The sequence below is a fragment of the Pezoporus flaviventris genome, unplaced genomic scaffold (genome assembly GCF_033815535.1).
Source record: "Pezoporus flaviventris isolate CSIRO_AGI_PZ_B2104156 unplaced genomic scaffold, CSIRO_AGI_Pfla_v1 ptg000001l, whole genome shotgun sequence".
Classification (NCBI taxonomy): domain Eukaryota; kingdom Metazoa; phylum Chordata; class Aves; order Psittaciformes; family Psittacidae; genus Pezoporus; species Pezoporus flaviventris.
Genome location: NW_026892549.1, coordinates 48498167 through 48519555, shown reverse-complemented (window position 1 = coordinate 48519555; position 21389 = coordinate 48498167). Strand labels below are relative to the sequence as shown.

The following is a 21389-nucleotide window of genomic DNA, read 5'->3' as shown; positions in this document are numbered from 1 at the left end:
AGCACCTCTCCCTCCTACAAGTTATGTTCTATACTTACCTTGGTGGTTGGAAGTAACTCAGCTTTCCAGGATAAGTCAGTAGCTTCCAGGCTGTAAAAATTCATTCACATTAAAGGATGAGCATATTCATTATGCAGGTATTACGGTACAACAGTAGACTAACATACCAGCTTTCTTCTATCTCGGTATGGATTCATGAGATTTTAAAATAAGAACAAGTTTGGGCCTACTGCACTTAGTTCCATAGTAACTTATCAAACTGTGATCATTGCAAATACTGCAAATCTTGGTTTTGCAAAAACAAGTTAAGTAAAGTTCTAACTTTGTCATACATAAAACATTCAGCAGTTATTAGCCATGTAACTGTAGACACATAATGAAAATTCATAATAAGCTAAACCAGCACTGGCATTGAATGAACAGTTTTATTAGCATCTTTTGAACATCAAAAGTACCAATTTTTCCTATGGGAACATCTAAAACATACCATATAAATCAAAAATTGTTAGCTGCTGCAGAGCTAACAATGCTAAAATGATATATAAATTAAAACTAGAACTAAAGCAATTCTAAAATGATATATATTTTATTAAGTTAATACATTGAACTGCAGTTGTTATAAGTTATGATTTTTAGAATACCGGGATATTTCTCTCTCCCTAAATAAATTGTGTTACATGATCTCAGGATACAGTCCACAGCATAACCACTATGATTAGATGAGATTTTAAGGTAGCAGTCCTGAACTAAGCTAACCTGCAACTGATGCTGATCAAAGGTTATACAAAGGAGTAACAGCCAATTTTTCCATGGATCAGGAAAAAGTAATTATGACTTCTGGCTGTCTGCTGAAGGCAAGACCCAGTGGCTATATACCTCAGCACAGACCCCAGAACAGATAAAACACTATAGCTCAATTCCACCTGGAAGCTTTCCCTAATCTGAAGGGTCAATTGAATTTACTTTGAGCTTCTTTTACAAATGTAAGCTAAGCCAGTGTTTTAGATTAATTTTGTAAGGATTGTAACAACCTGATTCAAATAATCACTAAATCCACCCACATTTCTACATATTTTTCATATGACAACAGGAATTTTGGAATTATTAAAAAATAAAGCAATGCTTCAATCTACTCTGTTAAAGGCTTGGAGTGACATTTGATTTATTCTGTCATAGGATTTCAAAGAGACGCTTTAGAAGATGTAAAGATGTAGAGAGAACACGCAATTTAGGGAATCCAGCTCAGCACACAGCACCCACAAGAGAGCAAGAGCAAGTTCTCACCACTATGAAGGTCAGAAATATAGCTTAAGTAAGAAAAAGTTTGACTATTCTGCATTCATGCAGTAATTTTAAGAAAACCTATCCTTCCCTGGATTTTTGGTGATACAGAAAGTATGAATTATTCACAGTAAGAAATTTACTTCCCAATAGCTTTCTCCCTAAGGAGGAAGATATCTTACATGATTTAAATTCAAATGTAGTCCCACAAGATCCATTTGAATATAGCACAGGAACTGTTTATACTCACCACATTGGTGAATTACTGTTCATACAGCCAAAAATCCAGCTACTTGTGTCCTGTAAAGTCAATACCATAAACCAGTACATTACATATGTAAGTACCCATATTTATAGATAAATACATTAAAAATAGCAATTCTTTACTCCAAACAATGCAGGAGTTAATACTGATAATCTTCTCCAGTTTCTACATGCTAGCTGTTTCAGTGCATCATATGTCAGCAACTGTCCTAAAAATCCTCACATGGCTGAATCTTGGTGCAATTAACTTAGGGAAAAGAGGAACAAACTTCCATACTCATCTCACTCCTTTTCTATTAAGTGTGCCAGCAGCAGCTAACACTATAGTGACCAAACCCTAATAAGGATATCAAATGCTAAAGTGTAAAAGCAAGAGACAAACACAGTCTCTCAGATTTCTGAGATACTGAAGGTGCCACTGGGAAGAACAACTAGAAAAGCACAAAGAAAATACTATTTTTTTTTTCCCACAGTGGTGGTGTGACCCTCTTTGGTAAGGGAAGGAGTGGCAACCAGGACAGGCAGGATGGAATAGGAAAGCATCTCAATTTTTGTTGCCACTCATCTAAAATACATTATTCTGAAAAGCATATTTACCCATCTCCAGTTTGCCAAGATATTATATTCATTCCTTTCAAAAAAATATTAAAAACAAAACCATTTTGGTTGAACCTATGTGTCTTAAGCTAAAAATCTAAGAAATGCACATTATGACCTCTCCTCTCAACAGGGGAGACAACTCAGAAGTTGCTGGCTTTTCCTCTGGCTTCCACTTTGTTCCACTGCTTAGTGGAAGACCTCTGTAGCCTTTCAGGCCCACTTAAATTTTATTATGGGAAAGCAAACTTATAAACAGCTTTGTGAAATTAGAAGTATGGCTGAATCTTGGCAGCACTAAAAATAACTTCTTCATTCAAAACCATCAATACAGAACTGCACTAAATTAAAGGAGAAAGTCATCTGGGGGTAGCCATAAGAGAGGCAAAAATAAAACATCTAAGGTTTTATTCAATGCCTTCAATGCCATCAGGTGGCATTGAAGGTTTCAGATCTTGAACACTAAGTGTGATGTGACAAAACAGGAAGTAATCTAACACAATGAAGCTGTGAACGTAAATGGATGGCAGCAATTTCAACAACTGTTCATTAAACTGTCTTAAAACTGCAATAGAACTGAATACAAAAAAAAGCAGCTTTATAAACAAACTCAAGACATTAAAGAAGTATTTTCTCACCAACAGAGTGCTTTCACAGTAAACATGAGTGTAGGATTTTCTGTGACTTGCAAGAGGAAATGTGAAATATTTTCCATCAGAATCCTTAAAAGAAAAAAAACCACAAAAACTGCTCATCAGTAAAAAAAAAAAAAAAAAAATTAAATGTAATACACAAGGAGGGAAAAAAAGTTACTTACATTGTAAACTGAGTAAGTCCATTTTGAGGCTTTGACTGTAATCCATGTGAAAGTTCCTAAAAATAAATGGTTTTATATGCCACACTGCAGGAACTATTCTCCTTATTTCCAAAATCTTGTCTTTTACTTATCACCAAGATCTTTTCTCTTACCTGTAAATGGCCATAAAATTTATAAGCTTTAATCATCACTCAGGTTTGTTTCTGTTTAGAATTACATGCAACAGCTATCACCGGTTACCCAAGAAACAGCAAAACCCTGGGATCCATTATAACTACTATATATTCACTGTGAAATAAAAGCTTTATGGATCTTGAAATAAGGCAAGATCTCTCAAGGCAACAAAATGAATTAATATCTGTATGGTATTAATGTTATTACAGGGTGACTGATTAAAGCTGAAGAAACATTAGGAACAGAACATTAGAATCTCTGTTCCTGACTTTTAAGAAAGCTAATATAGAAACTTGTGTAGAATCAAGTCCACGACGAAGTGAATACCATGTACAAGAAAAGAGTAGCAGTTTAAAGGTATGTCTGGAGAAAAAAAAGAGTAAGAGAAAAAATGAAGATATCAGAGATATCAACAATGCAAGTAGGTTTGAATCTTTCTTCTATATAACTAGAGTAACAAGTTCATCACACAAATTTAGCTGTGTCAGGAAGTCACCACAAATAGGAAGATGCAAACATGAAATCTAATTTAAATCTTTTCCTCTTCATTACTAAAACCTGACCAAATAAAAAGACAAACAAACAAGAAAATCAGTTCCACAGCTTCTTTGGGCACCTGTTCCAGTGTATAACCCCCCCTCCTGGTGGTCGAACCAGCCAGGAAACTGGCTGGGGTTTCTAAGGAAAAATATGTAATTGGAATTTCTTTTGTTGTAACTGGACTCTACTGCTTGTGTGTTATCACTGTACACCTATGAGAAAAGTCTAGCCTCACCTCTGCAATCCTTCATTAGGTTTATAAACAAACAGCAATAGGATCCCCCTTAGCATTCTCCTTAGCATGAAAAACCCAATTCACTCAGCCTCTCTCCCTCATGTCCTATGCGCAGGAGCTAACCATTTTTGTGGGAATGTGCTCCATACTCACTTCAATGCCTAAATGCCTTCTCATATGAGGACAGCCAAAACAGGGCATTGAAGTTCAAACTACCTTAGCAGCTCTGCAAAAGCTTACAGTAAGAAAATTCCTGAAATAAAACGGCTTTCATAAAATGGTTCAGCCCACTTCAGCAAAACTGAGAACACAGCCATGCTCCACAAGAGTTCTGGTTTGTTCCTAAGACTTCATGCAGTCAAATTTCGCACCTTTAACTATGCATTCTTAGCACAAGGAAACCATTTGTGTGCAGTCCATTTTACGCTGCCATGTCATGAAAAAAAAAGGAAGATTAAGCAGATCTGAATATTCAGGATTTCCATGAGTAGCACAGAACTAACACAATGGCTCTACACCCATATTATCCCTCTCACAGTCATGGGATGTAAGCATGTATTAGACTGTACTTTTGACATCCAGCTATTCCCATATTCTGAGATTCTCTACTGAACACCTTGATGTAAATATGACTCCAGCTTGTCTCCCATCATATAAAAATGACAGATTTTCATGTGAAGAAACCACACAAAAGCTCACAGTTTGGGTCTATAACCCACATATTGTTTTAGCAATGTCTGAAGAAAGACAAAATGTATTCCAGAAGTTTGTCAGTAAGAAGATGTAACTATTAACAAATGAGTGTCACTGAATCCTGTTCAAAAGAAAAACTGATGCTCACCTGCGAGTTCTGTAAAAGCTTCAGGATTTTCCTCAAATATCTTGGCAGGATGTCTCACAAAGTGGTGATTCAGTACAGACATCCTCTTCTTGGGATCCTCAGTTATCTAAAAAATAGTAAAATAAAATTTGAAAACATGCTTATTTGTAAGTATTGTTATATGACATGATCATAGCTAACAATAAAGTTTTGGGGATGAAAGGCAGGAACGATTGCTACAAGACATGGTATATTTACTATTCCAAATTCAACAATCAAAATCATGAAGCGCCATCAGTAGTCAATCACTGCAATACAGAAAGTCTAAACATGTTATGTGAAATATTATCTGTTATATAATATATAGATTATTTATTATATATTGTATGTAATTAACATATTCTATAACATGTTATAAAGCATAGCTGAAACTTTTAGGAGTTTTATATGCTTGCCTACTCTTAACAGAAGGAAACCATTCTACCATACTTTTCTTATAGACGCACATGCATTCTTCCTGAAATAACACATTTATACCAGAGTTTAGGGAAAATCCTCAGTTATATTTACTGGACTGAATTCACAAATCCAGCTTATAACATCACACCTTAACATTTCAAGCATCCAAACAGCTGCAGCGCTACAGTGGGATCTGCTTTTGTTTGGGGTTGTTTTATTTGTTTGTTTGTGGGTTTTTTTGGGGGGGTGGTATTCAAAATATAATTTCCAGGACTGATTTTTGCCTATTCACCTTTTCAGAATTGTGACATTACAACTGATTTCTGAAAAGTTTTACCTTCCAGTGCTCTGTCAGTCAACTCCAGAACAACTGTACCCCCTTTCTGTCTCTTTAAATCACATGTTAGAGTGGATACACCTAGTAAAATAGAGAAGTCAGCCTCAAATTGCCTCAAAAAGAACACCTGGAAGCCTTTCTCTTCTATGTCTGGGGCTCTGCTGTTACATATTTTCAACTTCTTGGACCTTAATTCCAATTTATGTTTAGTGCTTCATAACATCTCAGAAAGAATAGAGTATAATGGCAGATCTCTCCAACAGTTTTCAAAAGGTAAGATGCAGGGTATTTATTTAGAAAAGCAGTAAATAATGGTACCTGAAGGTAAACAGATATGCTAGTATTTTACTTGCATTCTATGCTCCATCCCTGGTAGTGTTCAAGGCCAGGTTGGACGAGGCCTTGGGTGATATGATTTAGCGTAAGGTGTCCCTGCCCATGGCAGGGGGTTTCGAACTAGATGATCTTAAGGTCCCTTCCAACCCTAATGTTTCTATGATTCTATTTTTGGAAATGCTATTTGCAGAAGAACACCACAAATGTATGCAGGCCAATATGGCAACACCACATGGCGAGAATTATTATGTCCCAGTTAAACTATCACAGTTTTGCACCCTTTATAGTCAGAGAAGGTCACTTGAACACCCATTGAGAGGTCATTCAAAGCTACACAATAGCAAAATCTGTTTATCATGGTGCAAGGTCAACTAAACCTGCTGCATTATGGAAGAAAAGTGTAACCGATGCCCCAGCTATAAAGCATCAAACAGTCAACAATAAAAACTGAGTTAAACCTAGTTATTTCTGACACATTGGTGAAACAATGCAAAGCCACAGGATTTGTCAGTGACTGGTATAAAACAGCAATAATTTTCTCAGCCTGACTCAAAATAATCAAAAAGGAGTTTTCTGTACAATAGGGTAATATTTGTCCTGATTAAGCATTCAGGAATGGAAGTAGAAAGTGTGATGGGGGAATACACAAGAGATCACGTGTACAAACCTGCCTTGTATTTTCATCTATGAGATCAAAAAAAGCTCTAATGGTAGCCAGGATCAATTCTTTGCACCTACAAGACAGAATAAGTAAGGTTAAATCCAGAAAGGAAATATCCAGGGGAATGAAAGTGGTCAGAAGAGACATTGCAGTAATATTATGCTGAAGTTAAATTATTGTATAATGTGATAACAGTAGAGAACAGAGGGATGGACAGACAGCTGATTAACCTTTGTTATTAGCTTACCACACTATGGAGAGATGGTCTGTTGAGGCCCAAGCTCTAGGCACAGCTGAGCTCTGTTTGGGGAAGGAAAGAAGTGCAGATTTTGTTAGTATTCAACATTTTAAAATTCTAAGCAAGCCTTTCCCCTCCCTATTTAAACATATTTGCATAATTACTAAAAAGAATAATGTTTATCTGAAGCATTTCAGGGACTTCAGTATAGTACAATGACTTCTTCAGTCAAAAATCTTACGAGTGCTAAAGCAGTTGAAAACAGAACTTGTAATACAAAATGGCCAAGTTAGCTATGTTACATAGCAAACACTACGGTGAAAGAGCAAATAATGGTGTGAAGGAAACTTACCAAAAATTTCTTTAAAGACAGTTTCTATGACTAATCTTACTATTTTAGTAAGTGATCCTGGCACACAAGATAGAAAGCTGCTGCTGAAAAATCAAGGGCATTCTCAACAGAAAGCAGCATCAGAACATCATGCAGAAAGAACTGGGCAGTTGGAAGCTATTCCTTTGTATAAGTGTATTGCATGTATTGCGTTTTAGGGACTAATAATATCAAAAATGCCTCCCATAAATAGAGCTCATCACCTAGTTGTACAACTTGATTCAAGTAAGCTATGAACTATTAACGCATTACATTTGGGAAGAAAAAAGGCAAACCAAAGCAACACCCAAACCAAACGAAAAATCACCAAAAAATCCCCAAGCCAAAAAAACCCAAACCAAACTCACACAAGAAAAAACTGGTACCACAACATGAGCAAGATCTCATGCAAAATTCTGGCACCAATACTCAATGAAAATGAAAGTAAAGCAGATGTAGGGAATGGATACTAGGACAAAGGGAATGCAGAGTTAATCTTAGCGTAGCAGGATCAGAGCTGAGGCTATTTATAGACAGCTTTCTGTACAACGGACAGGGAGGTAAACACCAAGGGTATGCAACTATTTTAGACAACATTTCAAGCTGATGTCAGAGCAAATGCAATTAAAAACTGCCTTTTGTGCAGTAAATGGAAGTTGGAAATTAAACATTTTCTCCCTGCTGGGGAGTGTTTTCCAGCTTCAGCCATGTAAGGAACAGGTTGATGGCAGGGGGGTGGAATGACAAACCTAACTACTTTAATTTTGGAAGGAGACAGATGCCTGCAAAAGCAGAAGACTGGACTTGATGATCCAGTACATCCTTTCTATTCCTCAGTACTTTGAAAAGCAATAAATAACAAAAAGAAGGCCCCAAACCAAAGCTCTCTTTTATAGCCAAACAGTTTACTTCTATACTGCACATCTGTTAGTCTCCATATACACATCTCTTGCAAAAATGCTGGAAAATGAAACCTGAGTTCTGGATCTGGACAGGTGCAAGAAGGTGGTGAGAAGAAACAGTACCAAGTGGTAGATAATTCAAATCAACCCCAGTACATACTCTTATTAGTGGACACTCATTTATGCTGCATCAACTAGTTCTGATTTTATAACCAACCATATACTACCTACTTTGGGGCTTTATATTTATCATATCCTGCACATATAGACTATAATTAGACACCAATACATGCATTACATAAATAACTATTTAACACAGCTCCATGCAAACCCCAAAAAGTAGTCTGCTTTTTTACCACAACAGATAAGGCACTGTCATGTTGACTCGATCTTGGTAGAAAAGCCAGTCCTGAACGAACTTGGTAATCTCTGAATCCTCCCGCCACAGAAAGGGTAGTTAAATTTCTTAACTCTTGGGCCTTTAGAATCCAATGATTGTTTACAGATGTATAAAAATCTATAAAATATATTAAAATAAATCACAATTTCCCCATAAGTCTATTTGATACACAAAAAAGCTATATAAATGTTTAACTAACAGTTTCTGTAAGTCCCCCCTAGAGGCATTCAAGCTCTGATTATCACTTTTGAGTCACATAAGGAAGGAAAATTATTATTTTAACCCCAAGGAGGTAGCAGTTATGAAAGGCAGATATGCTTACACTTTCTATGTCAGCTGAGCACATATATTGTTACAGTAGCAAGCCATAGATAAATTTGAAGGACAGCCACAGTCCAGAAAGAGTCAGCAAGGAAGAAGCACTGCATTGCAATCAATTGGAGGAGAATTAACATAAGCACAATAAATCAAATTCAGCAGCTGAAGATAATCCATTCCTCTCAGGTGCCACAGAGAATAATGAAAATAAATGTTTATTCCCTTTCCTTCACAAATTACCTAAACATCTACATGCAGCAGCACAATTATCACTGAGCACATTACATCAGCATAGTTTAGACAAATTTAGCTTTTCAAGAACTGTATAGTACCTGCATAATGACAATACTGTGGCACTTTTTTTATGCCACAGCTATTTAGGTGAGCAGAAAATACAATCCATCTTTTGTGTAAATATACTACATAAAATATATAGATAGATCTATATTTAATATTCTCACCCCCCAAACTTTGGGCATGACAAACATTAAATTCAGCAACTTCTACTGAAATCATGCTATTGAGGCAACTCAGTTGATAAAGAATGCCACTGGACTCACGGTTTACAAAACAGAAAGAAAAAACATCACTCACTGGAGAGCTTAGAAACTTAGTTACATACTCTGCAACTCAGTATAATTACAAATTATTGAGAGTTCCAGAAGTTCAAGTCCCCATAATCCATTTTGTATCACTTTACTTTCTCCCAGCATCCCAGCGCTCTCAACCAACCAGCTGAGTAACAAAGGAATAGATTACAGTAAACTAAACAGCACCTTTTGCTGTTGATCTGCAAGAATCCCATCTATTAATGCTTGAGATGTTCAACAAAGAAATACAATGTAATTAAATAACCTGCAATACTTACCAGTAAGATATCTGTCCAAAGGCATTACAGGTGCAACATGAGGTGTGGCTTGTGTAATAAGGAGGTTTATAAGTTCAGGCTTAAAATTCTTCAGAGTAAGCAATGCCCTTGCAACAAGACCACCCATGGAATGACCTACTATTACAACACTGCTCGGCGCAAATTCTCGATCCTTAAGCAAAGAGTAACACATCACAAACAGATTTGACACTGAACTATGGTGATACATTTTTTTGCAGCAATTCACTCATTCTCTCAAGGATAATATTAACTAGTATCAAACTGACGAGTTTACAAACTGAATACAAATTTATTTGCTGTCTCAAAAAAGCACACTTAACACACTTAACATGAAGTTTCCATCTCAAAAGGAAATATTATATAGCCTGTGCACACATAAGCAATTTAGGCTTATTTTAATTTCTGAAAGTCTTGGGAACATAGAATATCAAAGAACTTTCCTACAGAAAACTGCAAGGATCGTGATGCTGTATTAGTATTTTAATAAGCAAGGGAAAGATAACATCTCTGCTACAAAAAAAGCATACACTGCGCATAGAAGTATTTCTTTAGAAACACAATACAGACCCTAACCAAAGTTCTGGGGTTGTCACATGTATTAAAAATCTACTAAAGAACAGCAATTTTCTGTTGCATTATTATCACATTCAATTATCTATGCACATTGTAAAGTCTCCTTCCTTTATTCATCATTCAGTTTTCCGGCAGAAAAGGCAGCCAGAATTCCATTCCCAGATGCAAGTACATCATTCAGCATACATCACATACTTACCTTGTACAACTTAAGAATTACTTTTATGCATTCATGCACAAACTTGGTCTGTCGTTGCAGACTACCACCATACAATGCAACCAACTCCTCATTAAAGTTGACACTGAAGAAATTAAAATGGTACTTGAACTCAACATCTTCAGCTTTTCTAAGTGCAATGGAGCCAAGAGAACGTACTAGGAAAAGAAATCATATCAATCAGAATAGTCCAATACTCGCTGCTTAACACCATCATAGACAAACACACAAATATATCATCTATTAAGAGACAAATGTTATCTTAAAACACATTATTTATAAATAACTTGAGATGAAAGAGACATCTAAAAGCAAATAAACTCTTTTCCCATGTGCAGCCACACTTGTTTTACAAAAGCAGATTTGAAAATACAAATAATTAGATAAAAAGTATCAGCCAGTCACTGTCAGAACTGAACTGTAAAATGGGAAAAGATATAATTATTTCCTATTCTTATAGGAATCCCTCTGATTTAAAAAAAAAAAAAGTAAACATATCTTAACAAGAGCTTACAGAAGAATGTGGAAAAGCAAAAACTTATCAGATGAAAAGAAAGTTTAAAATGAGTTACCAAGAGCTGCATGCTATGCTTATGGCAGTTAACCACTACCTTACCACTGACTACAGAGATATTTTAGATCAAAACAAAATTTATACAAGATCAAGGATTATGTTCTTCCACCTGAGCACTGCTTTTCTCATCTCATTTGCACCTTTCTTAGCATTGGTAGGACAAGAAGGTGAAATGAGCATTCTTGACTTCAACTCCAGAGGCACTGCTACTGCTAAACTTTTTTCAAATTCCCTTGAAGACTAAGACAATATTCCCGGATACCACTGAGATGTACAGATGATTGGAAAACCAAACCCTGCTTGATGTATAGAGGACTGGAAAACTAAACTTTCCCACCTGAAACCTTGAGGGAGAAAATATTAGGTTTACAAGTTCTTGCTTCTGACCCGTCTTCTCCATCTAACCCTGCCTGCTATTTAATACCGCCTTCTGAGTGCAGAATTGTCCCTGAGTTTCCATGGAGACATGGCAGGATGGGAACAGTAACAGCTGCAAATAAAAAACCATGATAGGGAAATAAGAAAATAAAAGAAAGTCCCCAAAAGCAAGTATATAAAATAACTAATAATGGCCAGAAAGGTCTGCCCAAATCTGGCACACAGAAGCAAGGTTATTCTAGAGTCCAATTGTTTCAGAGATCTGCAGGCTGCAGAATCCTCCTTCTTCAAAACATTTGCTGTAGAAAGCAATGTATCAAACAAATATCAGTGAATCTCAGGAAATGGGAAAATAATATTTTTGAAATATTTTGTATGTTCAAGAACCCAAACAGATTTCATGATATTATACATCTGATTCATGATCAATCATTTCACCAATTCTAACTATGGCTAATAAGAAATAAAATCACCTTCAAAATGGTTTGAAAAAGACAAAAAGCGTTTAAAAGATTAAATATCTTATCACGTATTTATACCTTGGAGATCATGGTAAAATGAACAAGAATATTGCCAAAGACCACAAGGCAAGTGTGTGACAGATTCCTAAATAGAACTGGGATCTTGGTTCTCCCAACCTCAGGCTCATTCCCAACAATTAAAACAGACAACCACCTTCTACTCCAAGTCTGAATTTTGTACATTTTAAAAGGTTCATTTTAAAGATGATGAATTAATATGTTTCAAAAGTGCCTGTAACATATCAAAACGTCCTGAAAGGAGGCTGTAGCAAGGTGGGTGTTGGTCTCTTCTCCCAGGTAACAAGCAATAGGACTAAGAAAATGGCCTTGAATCATGCCAGGGGAGGTTTAGACTGGATATTAGGAAAAAACTTCTTCACAGAAAGAGTTGTTAGCCACTGGAACAGGCTGTCCAGAGACTGACTACTCCTGGAGGTATTTCAGTGACTTATAGATGTGGTGCCTGGGGACATGGTGGATTGGCAGCATTAGGTTTATGTTTGGACTCAAGATTCTCAAAGGTCATTTCCAACCTAAATGAGTCCATGATTCTATGAAAATAATGATCCCAGGAAAGGTGGCAGCAGCAGCACTTCTCTCTTCAGTGCTCAGCAAATATTCACAGCTTTTAAGAAACTATGAAAAGAACAGCAGCAACACTTTCTTTGTTCATCCAGGTATCAGAATGAGAGCGTTATCCCACATTAAATTCTGAACAAAATATAAATTTTCATTAATTCCATAATAAAACAGAAACTATTCTGAGCCACTGATTAAGGCAGAAAAATTTATTTTAACAAAGATTTTGAAAAATACACATATGACTTATTGCCAGTCTCCCCAAAGCAATTTCTCAAAGTATTTAAATATTTGCCAATTCTATCCACACATTATATTCATAGCATGTAGCACTTCTACTCACCCAGTTTAGGTTTTTATTCAGATAGCTCCTTTTGATTCCTAACATGCCCTGAAAGTACCATTCTATTTCCTGCATAGTGATGTGCTGCCATGTTTACAGAGACAGCATTAATTCACAGATCTGCAATATTTTACGCACAACTACAAAAGTCCATATGGCATCCTTCATAATCGTTATGTTTGCAGTCTTCTTTGGATGCTGTTGTGCCTGCATGGGTTTGCTGAAAGTCTGAGTTGGTAAAATATTTTACTTTGTCATAAGGTAAGTGAGTGTGTTCCTAAAGAAAATAATTTTGCAAAATTTCCCTGAAATTAGCTAATTTAATCATCAAGCTTAGTGCAAATATGAGGAAGAATCATCACAGTAAGAATCAGGGTTTAGACTGCGGTGGTTTTCCCCATTCATACACATCAACTTTGCTAGGAGTGTCACTAAGAGTGTTACTGTTTCAGAGGCCATTTTAGAAAACAAAAATAACAGTCTGACAAAGCCAGTCTGGAAGGAATACCGTATACCTAAATAAACACTTAAACACAATACTTCTTGTTATCAAACTACTAATTTCTGTATTTACAATGAAAAATTAAAATGCTTTAAAACAATTACTTCTTTTCGTTTGGAGCACTGAAGTGTAATAGGGTATAACCTGAAAAACAACAGCAGGCTGTGTGTAAAGTAGGAAGGTGATGCTAAGGAAAAAACACCACTACATAAAGAAGCAGGAAATAATGAAGCTACAGGGCAAACCACAAGATAATGCCTATTTCAACAGCATGTAGTTACTCAACATCACAGATGGTACCTTGTTCAGTTTCTTCTAATCAAATTCAGGTCTTGTTTTATTTAGCATAACTGCTCTAAGCATGTTCAAATCAAAACCAACTAGATGTTTGTAAGCAAAATTATAGCAGGGGTGCCATAGTACAGCACAAACTCTACTGCTTCTGGCTTGCCAAAGTTAAAGTCTCACTCCAGAAAAATATTACAGCTCAAGTGTTTAACTGATTTCAAACCAAAAATAACCTATTTTGACTGCTTGAAATTAACCATCAACTAACTAGGATATCTACATCTTAACAGGACTGATCATCCTGACTTGGTATTATTTCAAATAGAAAACCTCTTGCCACTAATGCATCAATATGAGACCTCTTCATAAAATACCTGTAACTCAGCTAAACACTTACCCTGTTTGTAACTGCCAGCATTCCCAGGAAGAAAAAGAACCGGAATTCCTGTCAGTAGGAGATTTTTGTTTTCTTTGGCGTAGTTCCCTTCCCCATAGAGATACAGCTCATATGCTGGGTATCGTCTGGCTGTTTTCTTGGGTAGTTTTATTTTCTGTTGCAAAAGTTAAAAAGAAAACAAATACCTCTTATTTTGTTGCCAACAAGAAAACAGTGTCTATCCAGTCATTTAAGTGATTTGGCTTATGTTTCATATATTGTTTTAAATTACAGTCTAAAGAATACAGAATGAAAACTGGGGTTTGCTTTAAAAAAAAAAAAAAGTATTTTAAGTAGGTATTACTGTGCATAATGACTTGCTGCAGTTATTTATTTTAAACAGCTATTGACTTTGCCTGGCTTTGAAACAAACTACAAATAATGTGTTTCTGTATCTTTTAAAGATGCACATTCACAAAGTAAATCCAGGGGGAATTCCAGGTGGAAAGCATGTCCAAACCTAATTACTTCTCCCAGGACATTAGAATTTGGGACCAGAAACTGGGGCATGTGAGCTAACCTAATGCACGTGAACAGGTCTGGAATCATTTCCAATACCATGTAACTCCAAACAAGGATGTGCCACTGTGCCTGCTACCAAAGATAAATCTTGAGAATAGGGGTGCGTAGGCGACTGTCAGATGACAACTCTTATGTCAGGGTAAATTACAGATGTGGTACGAGCTCCCTTAGATGATTTGAGTCAGTTTTGTGGCCTAGTGACAACCACCTGATTTTGTAACAACTCAATTGGTTATTTGGAACCTCTTCTTATGATGTTTGATATATATATATTTAAAATGCATACTTTACAATATATATAAAAATATTTTTATAATATTATGTAACATAACAAAATACTCAGAGAGCATGCTTAATTCCTTCATTGTGAACAAAAAATGCTAAGCTTTTCTCAGAGCTTATGTCTTCAGATCATCCTTTCAACGTTCTTTCCCTTTTCTACATCATCTCGCCTTTGCAACTTCACTGACCTCACTGTCCCTTTCTCATTCCTTTCTACTGTTCCTTTTTCAACAGCTTTCAAAATTATGTGAAGAAAAAAACCCACAAAACCAATTTTAAATTAATCAGTTTCCATCACTAAACTAAATGCTATCAAGATACATTTATATGACTTCCTGGCAGATCAAATCAACTGCTCTTCCACAGTATCTTCCTGGTTCATTCTCTTCTAAAAAACTTTTACAGAACATACAATTAACGAGCTCCACTTCTTCAGGTCGGTGTTGAAAGCTAAAATCTACACAACCCATGAGAATTGTATCACCAAAATACTGGGGAGGGGAGGTGTCAGTAAACTGAAGGAAACTGCATAACTCTGAAGGAAAAGAGAAGTTCATGTTCCATAACAGTGGTTTTAAATTCCAAATTCCCACGTCATTCCTTATATAATTGGTTTTAATGAGCTACAGTAACTTTTTACAATGTCAATGTAGGCTTCATTTTTCATCCTGGTTCCTAGAGAAATTAGGCTTAGATGAAAAAGTCCTCATTACTAACTTCCAAATCTCTTACCAAACGTAGCTGAAAAGGACAAGGGTAGCCTAAACTCAAACGCTGCAATTCAACCACTCACACAATAAAAGATGGTTAAACTTATTTCATCACTTAGTATTAGCTTGACTGCGAGCCAAGCCACACTGTTAGACACAAAAGAATTGAAACTTTCAATGTTTAATTGCTCAAATAGCTGTTTTGCAATGTGATACCCAATCTGGAAGGGAAAACAGGTACTTTTCACCTTAAATTCCTACTATTGAGATACAATACAGCCAGCTGTGACTTATATTTCCTGCACGGAATTACCGCTTGCCCTTGCATCTCCTACCAGCACAGTGCTTTACCTAAAGATGCTTAGAATTTATGCCCCAATATAAGGAGTATACACAAAAGAAGTGTGGCAGCAGATAAGAATTTCAGGCAACCACCAATAACATAACACAGATTTTGCTAGTAACTTTCTGCTGGTTGGCTTCAGACTGAAACTGAAACAGGTTTTGGCTGCAAGATCTGAGAACTTACCACATAGTATTTAAGTATTTACAGCCGCTTAACCAATTCTGCCCTACAGCACTGACAAAACCCTTATAGCTATTCCAAGGGTCTCTTTTGTAGGCTAACATGACTGTGTCAAGGTTAACAAATAAAGGTTAATAGACCCAAAAATTAACTGTCTGTTTCATGACAAATTTAGGTAGTAAGGCTTTGCTTTAAGATCTTCTTTACTGTTCAAGCCAGCTTGCAGCCTATTTCAGAACAGAATATTACTTAGAATAATTAGATTATGTCCTATATAATGCTAAATGAATGTCTGACAGCCACGAAATTATGCTTTGGGATGCTTCTCATAGGGCAGAAAATCCTGTACTAAGAACTACTGTTAAAAAAAGATGAATTGCTTTTCGACAACTACATGCAGTATTAGCAGTGAGCCTACATACACTCACACACATCCTCCCCCTCTTAAACCCTAACACTGTGTCTGCAAAACAAGAGTTCCATCAGCAGTCTTCTCTCTCAGGCTGATCCGACGTTTTCAGAGGTTTTTAAAAGGCTTCAGTAGCGAAGTGAGAGGAACTTCAGAGAGATTTACACGTTCTCCCATACATCATAGGGTGTGCCATCTACGAAGTGCTCACTGAGAAAACTTTGTGCTGCTGTTCACCAGCTTGAGAAATACCCTCATATTTGCATCTCAGTGATTCACCAGTGGTTGCTTCACTGTTCCAAAGTCACAAAAAGGACCAGGAAGTACAAGACTGCCTCCCGGTCAGCGACAGCTCTGTGAGTGCTGTCAGGGACCTGGCCCTGCCTCTCCCCCTTTGCCAAACCTTGTATGAGCTTTTGACTGCTTTTACCAGGACTACAGGTAGCTGCGGGCATTTACAGGCTAGAAAAGCGGAAGCTTTTCTATTCGTTTTCTGTTATACAGGTGGCGGTACGAAACACGTCGGTTACTTCACAGGCATACCACCGCTTCTCCCTGCTGTACCTATCCAAGGTGCACCCGTACAGCAGGCAGCCAAGACAGCGCTTTCTGCCAAACACGCCGACCCCTCAAACGAGCCACTGCTATTTGTGCCCCATTTACAGCTCTGCAGAGGCCGCCTCAGCAACTTGGTAGCCCCCCGAGTTCGGGGAGCACCCGCGGCCGGGCGCGTTGAGGGCTGTTCCTCGCCCTGAGCTGCAGCAGGGCAGTGGAAGCCAGCCTCGGGAGGGCTGCGCCACACACAGGCGGCTCCCGGCCGCAGCGAGGCGGGAGGCGACGCCCCAGGGTTCGCGGGGCCGCCCAGCGGCAGGACCCCGGCAGCGGCAGGAGCTCCCACCTGTTCTAGCGCCGCCCGCTCCCTCAGCGCCGCCCTCACTCACCAGGTACTCGGGGTATTCGTACATGTAGGTCATGCTGCACCGGTTCTCCTCGTAGACCAACAGCACGTCCCGCACCCCCAGCAGCACCAGCGCTGCCAGTGCCCCGTAGAAGAGCGCTGCCAACGCTGGCAGTCGGCGCCCCGCCCGCCCCATGGCGCCCCGCCGCGCTGAGGTGAGGAGAGGAGAGGAGCCCTCCTCCCCACGCGGGCTGTCCGCGCACACAGGCACGGCAGGGAGGGGCGGGAGCGCCACCGCCCGGGAGGCGGGGCGGGGCGGGCCGGCCGGCGCCTCAACCTGGCCGCCGGCAGGGGCGGGAGGCCGCCATATTGAGGAGGTCCGGTGATTGTCCAGCCGCTGCTCCGCCAGGCTGAGGGGGAACGTCCGCCATGTCACGGCAGCCATCACGGGGAGGTCAGGAGACTACAGGCTTCCCCCATCCAGTAGCTTGCGGGGGGACGGCGTGTCCGCCATGATAGGGAGGTCGAGTGATCGTACTGCTGTTGTCGTGCGCCTGCTTAGTCCCGCTGCTGCTGCAAGGGTACCCCCCGGCCTGAGGGCCGTGAGGAGACTCCTTCCCCTCGGCCCCCTCCGCAGCCGGCCGCTGCTTGTAGGCATTTGCGGCCTCCAAAATGCCCCTCCCCCCCCAGGTGTCTGCGGGATCGCGGTGCTGACAGAAGCGAGGGTGGGGACCTCGCTGCGGTTCGCGCCCCCTGCTCAGGTCCTTTTACGGCTCCTGGCCTGTTAGCAGTTAAAACATCCGTAAATCTTCAACATACAAAAGACGTTATTGAGGTGGTTGGTGGTTTGTTTGCTTGCTTTAAACAACTTAGATACCTTTACTAGCTTTAGAAATTCTTCGCTGGATTTTAGTCTGTGTGGGACTACTACCACGATGCACCCACGACTGTTAGCGTTGCTCACCCATGAAAGCTGCCAGTAAAAGTAACTGATCAAAAAACGTTACTGATTCTGGGGTTTTTTTTGGATTTGGGTTGTGGTTTTTTTTTTTTTCAGTTACAGAGGAAGCGATACTAACAGGGGCTTAGTAAGACAAAGGGTTGTTACATATGAGGGAAGTACACAGCAGAAAGACATACAGTTGCGTTTTCAGCTTCTTCAATTCTTAAGCCTTTCCCCATCCTTTAAAAGAAACAAAGTCTACTCAGTTTTCCAACAGTATTTGTACCATTTTTATTTGTAAAAATAACCATCTGAATGCATTGCAATAATAGTTTACAGTTAGGGTTCTTCATTACATTAACAGAGCATTCAGTAGTTGAAAAAGTTACTTAAATGTGCTTGAGAAGATTCAGGTTGAATTCCAAGTCATTCAGTGAATTGAGTCTTCTTCCTCATTTCAAATGTGACATTTACCCAAGTCCTTACACTTCAATTTACAAAAGCAAACAATACCAACAAAATCCCACTGAAACCATCAAACAATATTTTATATTGTTTATTACAAATGTTATGCAAAATATAACACTGGCACCAGATCGTTTCACCATGGTTTGTAAAGATATATTGCACATGCTAAAGCATAAAATATAAGACAAAACCTACAAAACATAAGATATTGGCTTTAATATGTAGATCACTGCATAAGAAACGCATAAAATTACATTTTGTACAAACACTCAGATTGTCACTAGTTTAAAACGCCCTTTCCTATAACACTGACCTAAGGTTTACTTTTTGTGTAATAAGAAAGCATTTTCAGCACTGCAAAAATTATACATTATTCCTATAGAAATTTAGCATATTAATTTTCATTTCAATGCAGGTAGAACATATTAAAAGAAACACTTTATACATTCAAAGAAGGTCTGAAATGAAAATTTACTGGTAATATATTGCTTTTATAACACTCAAGTGGAAAAAAAAAAAGACAAGTTTCACAAAACATTTCCATATTACACAAATATAAAAAGGCACTCTAATATTCCTTACATGACTAAGAATAAAAATCACAATTTTTTTCTTTTAAAATCATCCTCAAGATACATAACCAAGTTTCTCAACAGTACAATGGATAAACAATTCATTTCATGTGTTTGTTCTAACTCAATAATCTGGCAGTTATTTACTGCATAAAAGTACCAAACACATTATGGTGCCCTTTTAATAGCGATGAACAGAAATCCCCTGAGCTATTTCACAGCAATTTCAGGCAGTCCAGAGGTTGTAACTCAGTATTTATGAGAGACTTGGGACCCCATCCTGCTATGGATTCCACCTGCAGCTGTGGTTAAAACACAGGATGAAACGATCCTGCTAATACACCTGGGCAGATGGCTGGGCCTCCCCAAATAACCTTTGCTTGGTGCAGACACATAAGTTGTCCACCTACTGTAAATTGCAGGATCCAGGGTTAAGTGCAACAATTACATATGACTACTCTCGTAAAAAGTCCACAGAAAGGCAGGGTGATTATTTACAAGAGCAGAATGATACCCATGCTTAAATACCTGCCATAAATTACAAATGTATTTCTACATGTGATAAATTATATTACAGATTAATGTACCAGCATACCAAAAAAGGGATTCTGGGAACTCACATGAGATGTGGGAGAGGCCAATACTGAGTACTTCCAAATGTCTTGCTCATGACAGTTTTCCTCCTAAATACAGCATACTCAAAACATGACTTTCACAATGCCTTAAAGATGCTAACAAATTACCTATTTCTATGATTTTGGGAATATTGCATACTTTGATCACTGTTTGTTTCAGAAAAGTTTTATCAGTTTAAGATTTGATTCCTAGAAGGATCAAAGTAATTCAGTAAGCACCTATGCTTTTATAATGTTGAATACATCATTAAGAGGCAGCACTTGTTGCACTATGCAACTACAAGGTATTGCAAATATACAGAAATATTTTCAGTAACTCTGTATAATAGCAAGTAAAAATACTGATTTATTTTTGTTTTTCAAATGGCTGCTTAAAATAATACATCATCCTGTTTCTAAAGAGGACTGGTTTTCTCCTAATGAAGCAACTTCATGTAGGAGAGTGTAACTTGTGTGAGACCACTAATCCTGCCAAGGAGCCTACTTACATCTCTGGTTACAATAAATCTAAAAGGCTGATCCTGCTATTAGATGGGTGGCAGCCATTTCCCATTTGTTTATTTGTTTTCAGTGACATCATTCCACATTAAAAAAGCAAAATTTAGGATGAAGACACCACTGAAAACTTTAAACAACTTGATCTCTCCTTTTATTTTCAGTGCTTAGAGTAAGGTGGTTATTGCTATTTTGCAACTTCTAAAAGGGAAAATGTTGACAAAAATCAATCAGAAGAATGCTATTCTGTGCTATCTCTGAGGAGGAAACAGGGGTTTCAGATGCTCCATCATTGTGCTGCAGAAAATAGAGAGTTGAGGGAAAAGAAATGTTCACCTTTAGAGACACTATCCCTTGTGATTTTTTGTTGTAAACTTTGGAAATCTGTTAACGTTCAAGGAAACTATTCATTTTAGGAAGGCAAAATTAATCTCTTTCCTAATTAAAGAACTGGAATCTGCCAATAGATTTTTAACAATTCAATGGAACACGGCTAAAAACAGCAATTAAAATAAATATCCCTTACTTTTAATTTACCCTGCCAAAAGCATGTACTGACAACGCTTGGCTCATTCTCCCAGCACATACATAGCTCGGCAGAAAGCCTGGGTGTGACACCTTGACTCCATGCTACACTACCCTTGCCTTCTCCTGTCACTGTACAGTGCTCTTTCAGTTGCCTTGCTTTTAAATGAGGGAACGTATTTTGCTTTCTGCTTTATACCAATATAGCCTGTGGACTTAATCTTTGCATTCCATACAAGAAGATGGGCACTCTCCCAAAGTGCATCAGCCCTTCCTTTTTCTACTCAGGCTATGAGTCTTGCCTAGATTCACATTTCATTTCGCATCATGCCAAATAATATGCACAAATGCTAAC

The 21389-nt window shown here is 38.1% G+C and overlaps 1 protein-coding gene across 7 annotated transcripts in view; it reads right to left on the bottom strand.

Moving 5' to 3' along the window:
* The window catches only part of PGAP1 (post-GPI attachment to proteins inositol deacylase 1), a 164333-nt gene extending 146527 nt beyond the window's left edge, over positions 1-17806 (bottom strand). For 2 of the 7 annotated variants that reach the window (XR_009744037.1, XM_061457107.1), the window contains exons 1-12: positions 17440-17805; positions 14011-14164; positions 10411-10586; positions 9618-9789; positions 8388-8548; positions 6769-6821; positions 6528-6594; positions 4750-4855; positions 2960-3015; positions 2781-2864; positions 1532-1581; positions 39-90 (exon numbers count right to left, since the gene is read on the bottom strand). Coding sequence is in view for 6 of the 7 variants with exons in the window: in XM_061457107.1 (XP_061313091.1) it covers positions 39-90; positions 1532-1581; positions 2781-2864; positions 2960-3015; positions 4750-4855; positions 6528-6594; positions 6769-6821; positions 8388-8548; positions 9618-9789; positions 10411-10586; positions 14011-14164; positions 17440-17592 (1284 nt within the window). In the remaining variant the exon portion in view is untranslated. Of the gene's footprint in view, positions 1-38; positions 91-1531; positions 1582-2780; positions 2865-2959; positions 3016-4749; positions 4856-6527; positions 6595-6768; positions 6822-8387; positions 8549-9617; positions 9790-10410; positions 10587-11339; positions 11493-14010; positions 14165-17439 lie in introns of those variants that run through there. The other 5 variants (XM_061457127.1, XM_061457118.1, XM_061457136.1 and 2 more) reach the window with 4 other exon arrangements.
* Between the last annotated feature and the right edge of the window lie 3583 nt (positions 17807-21389).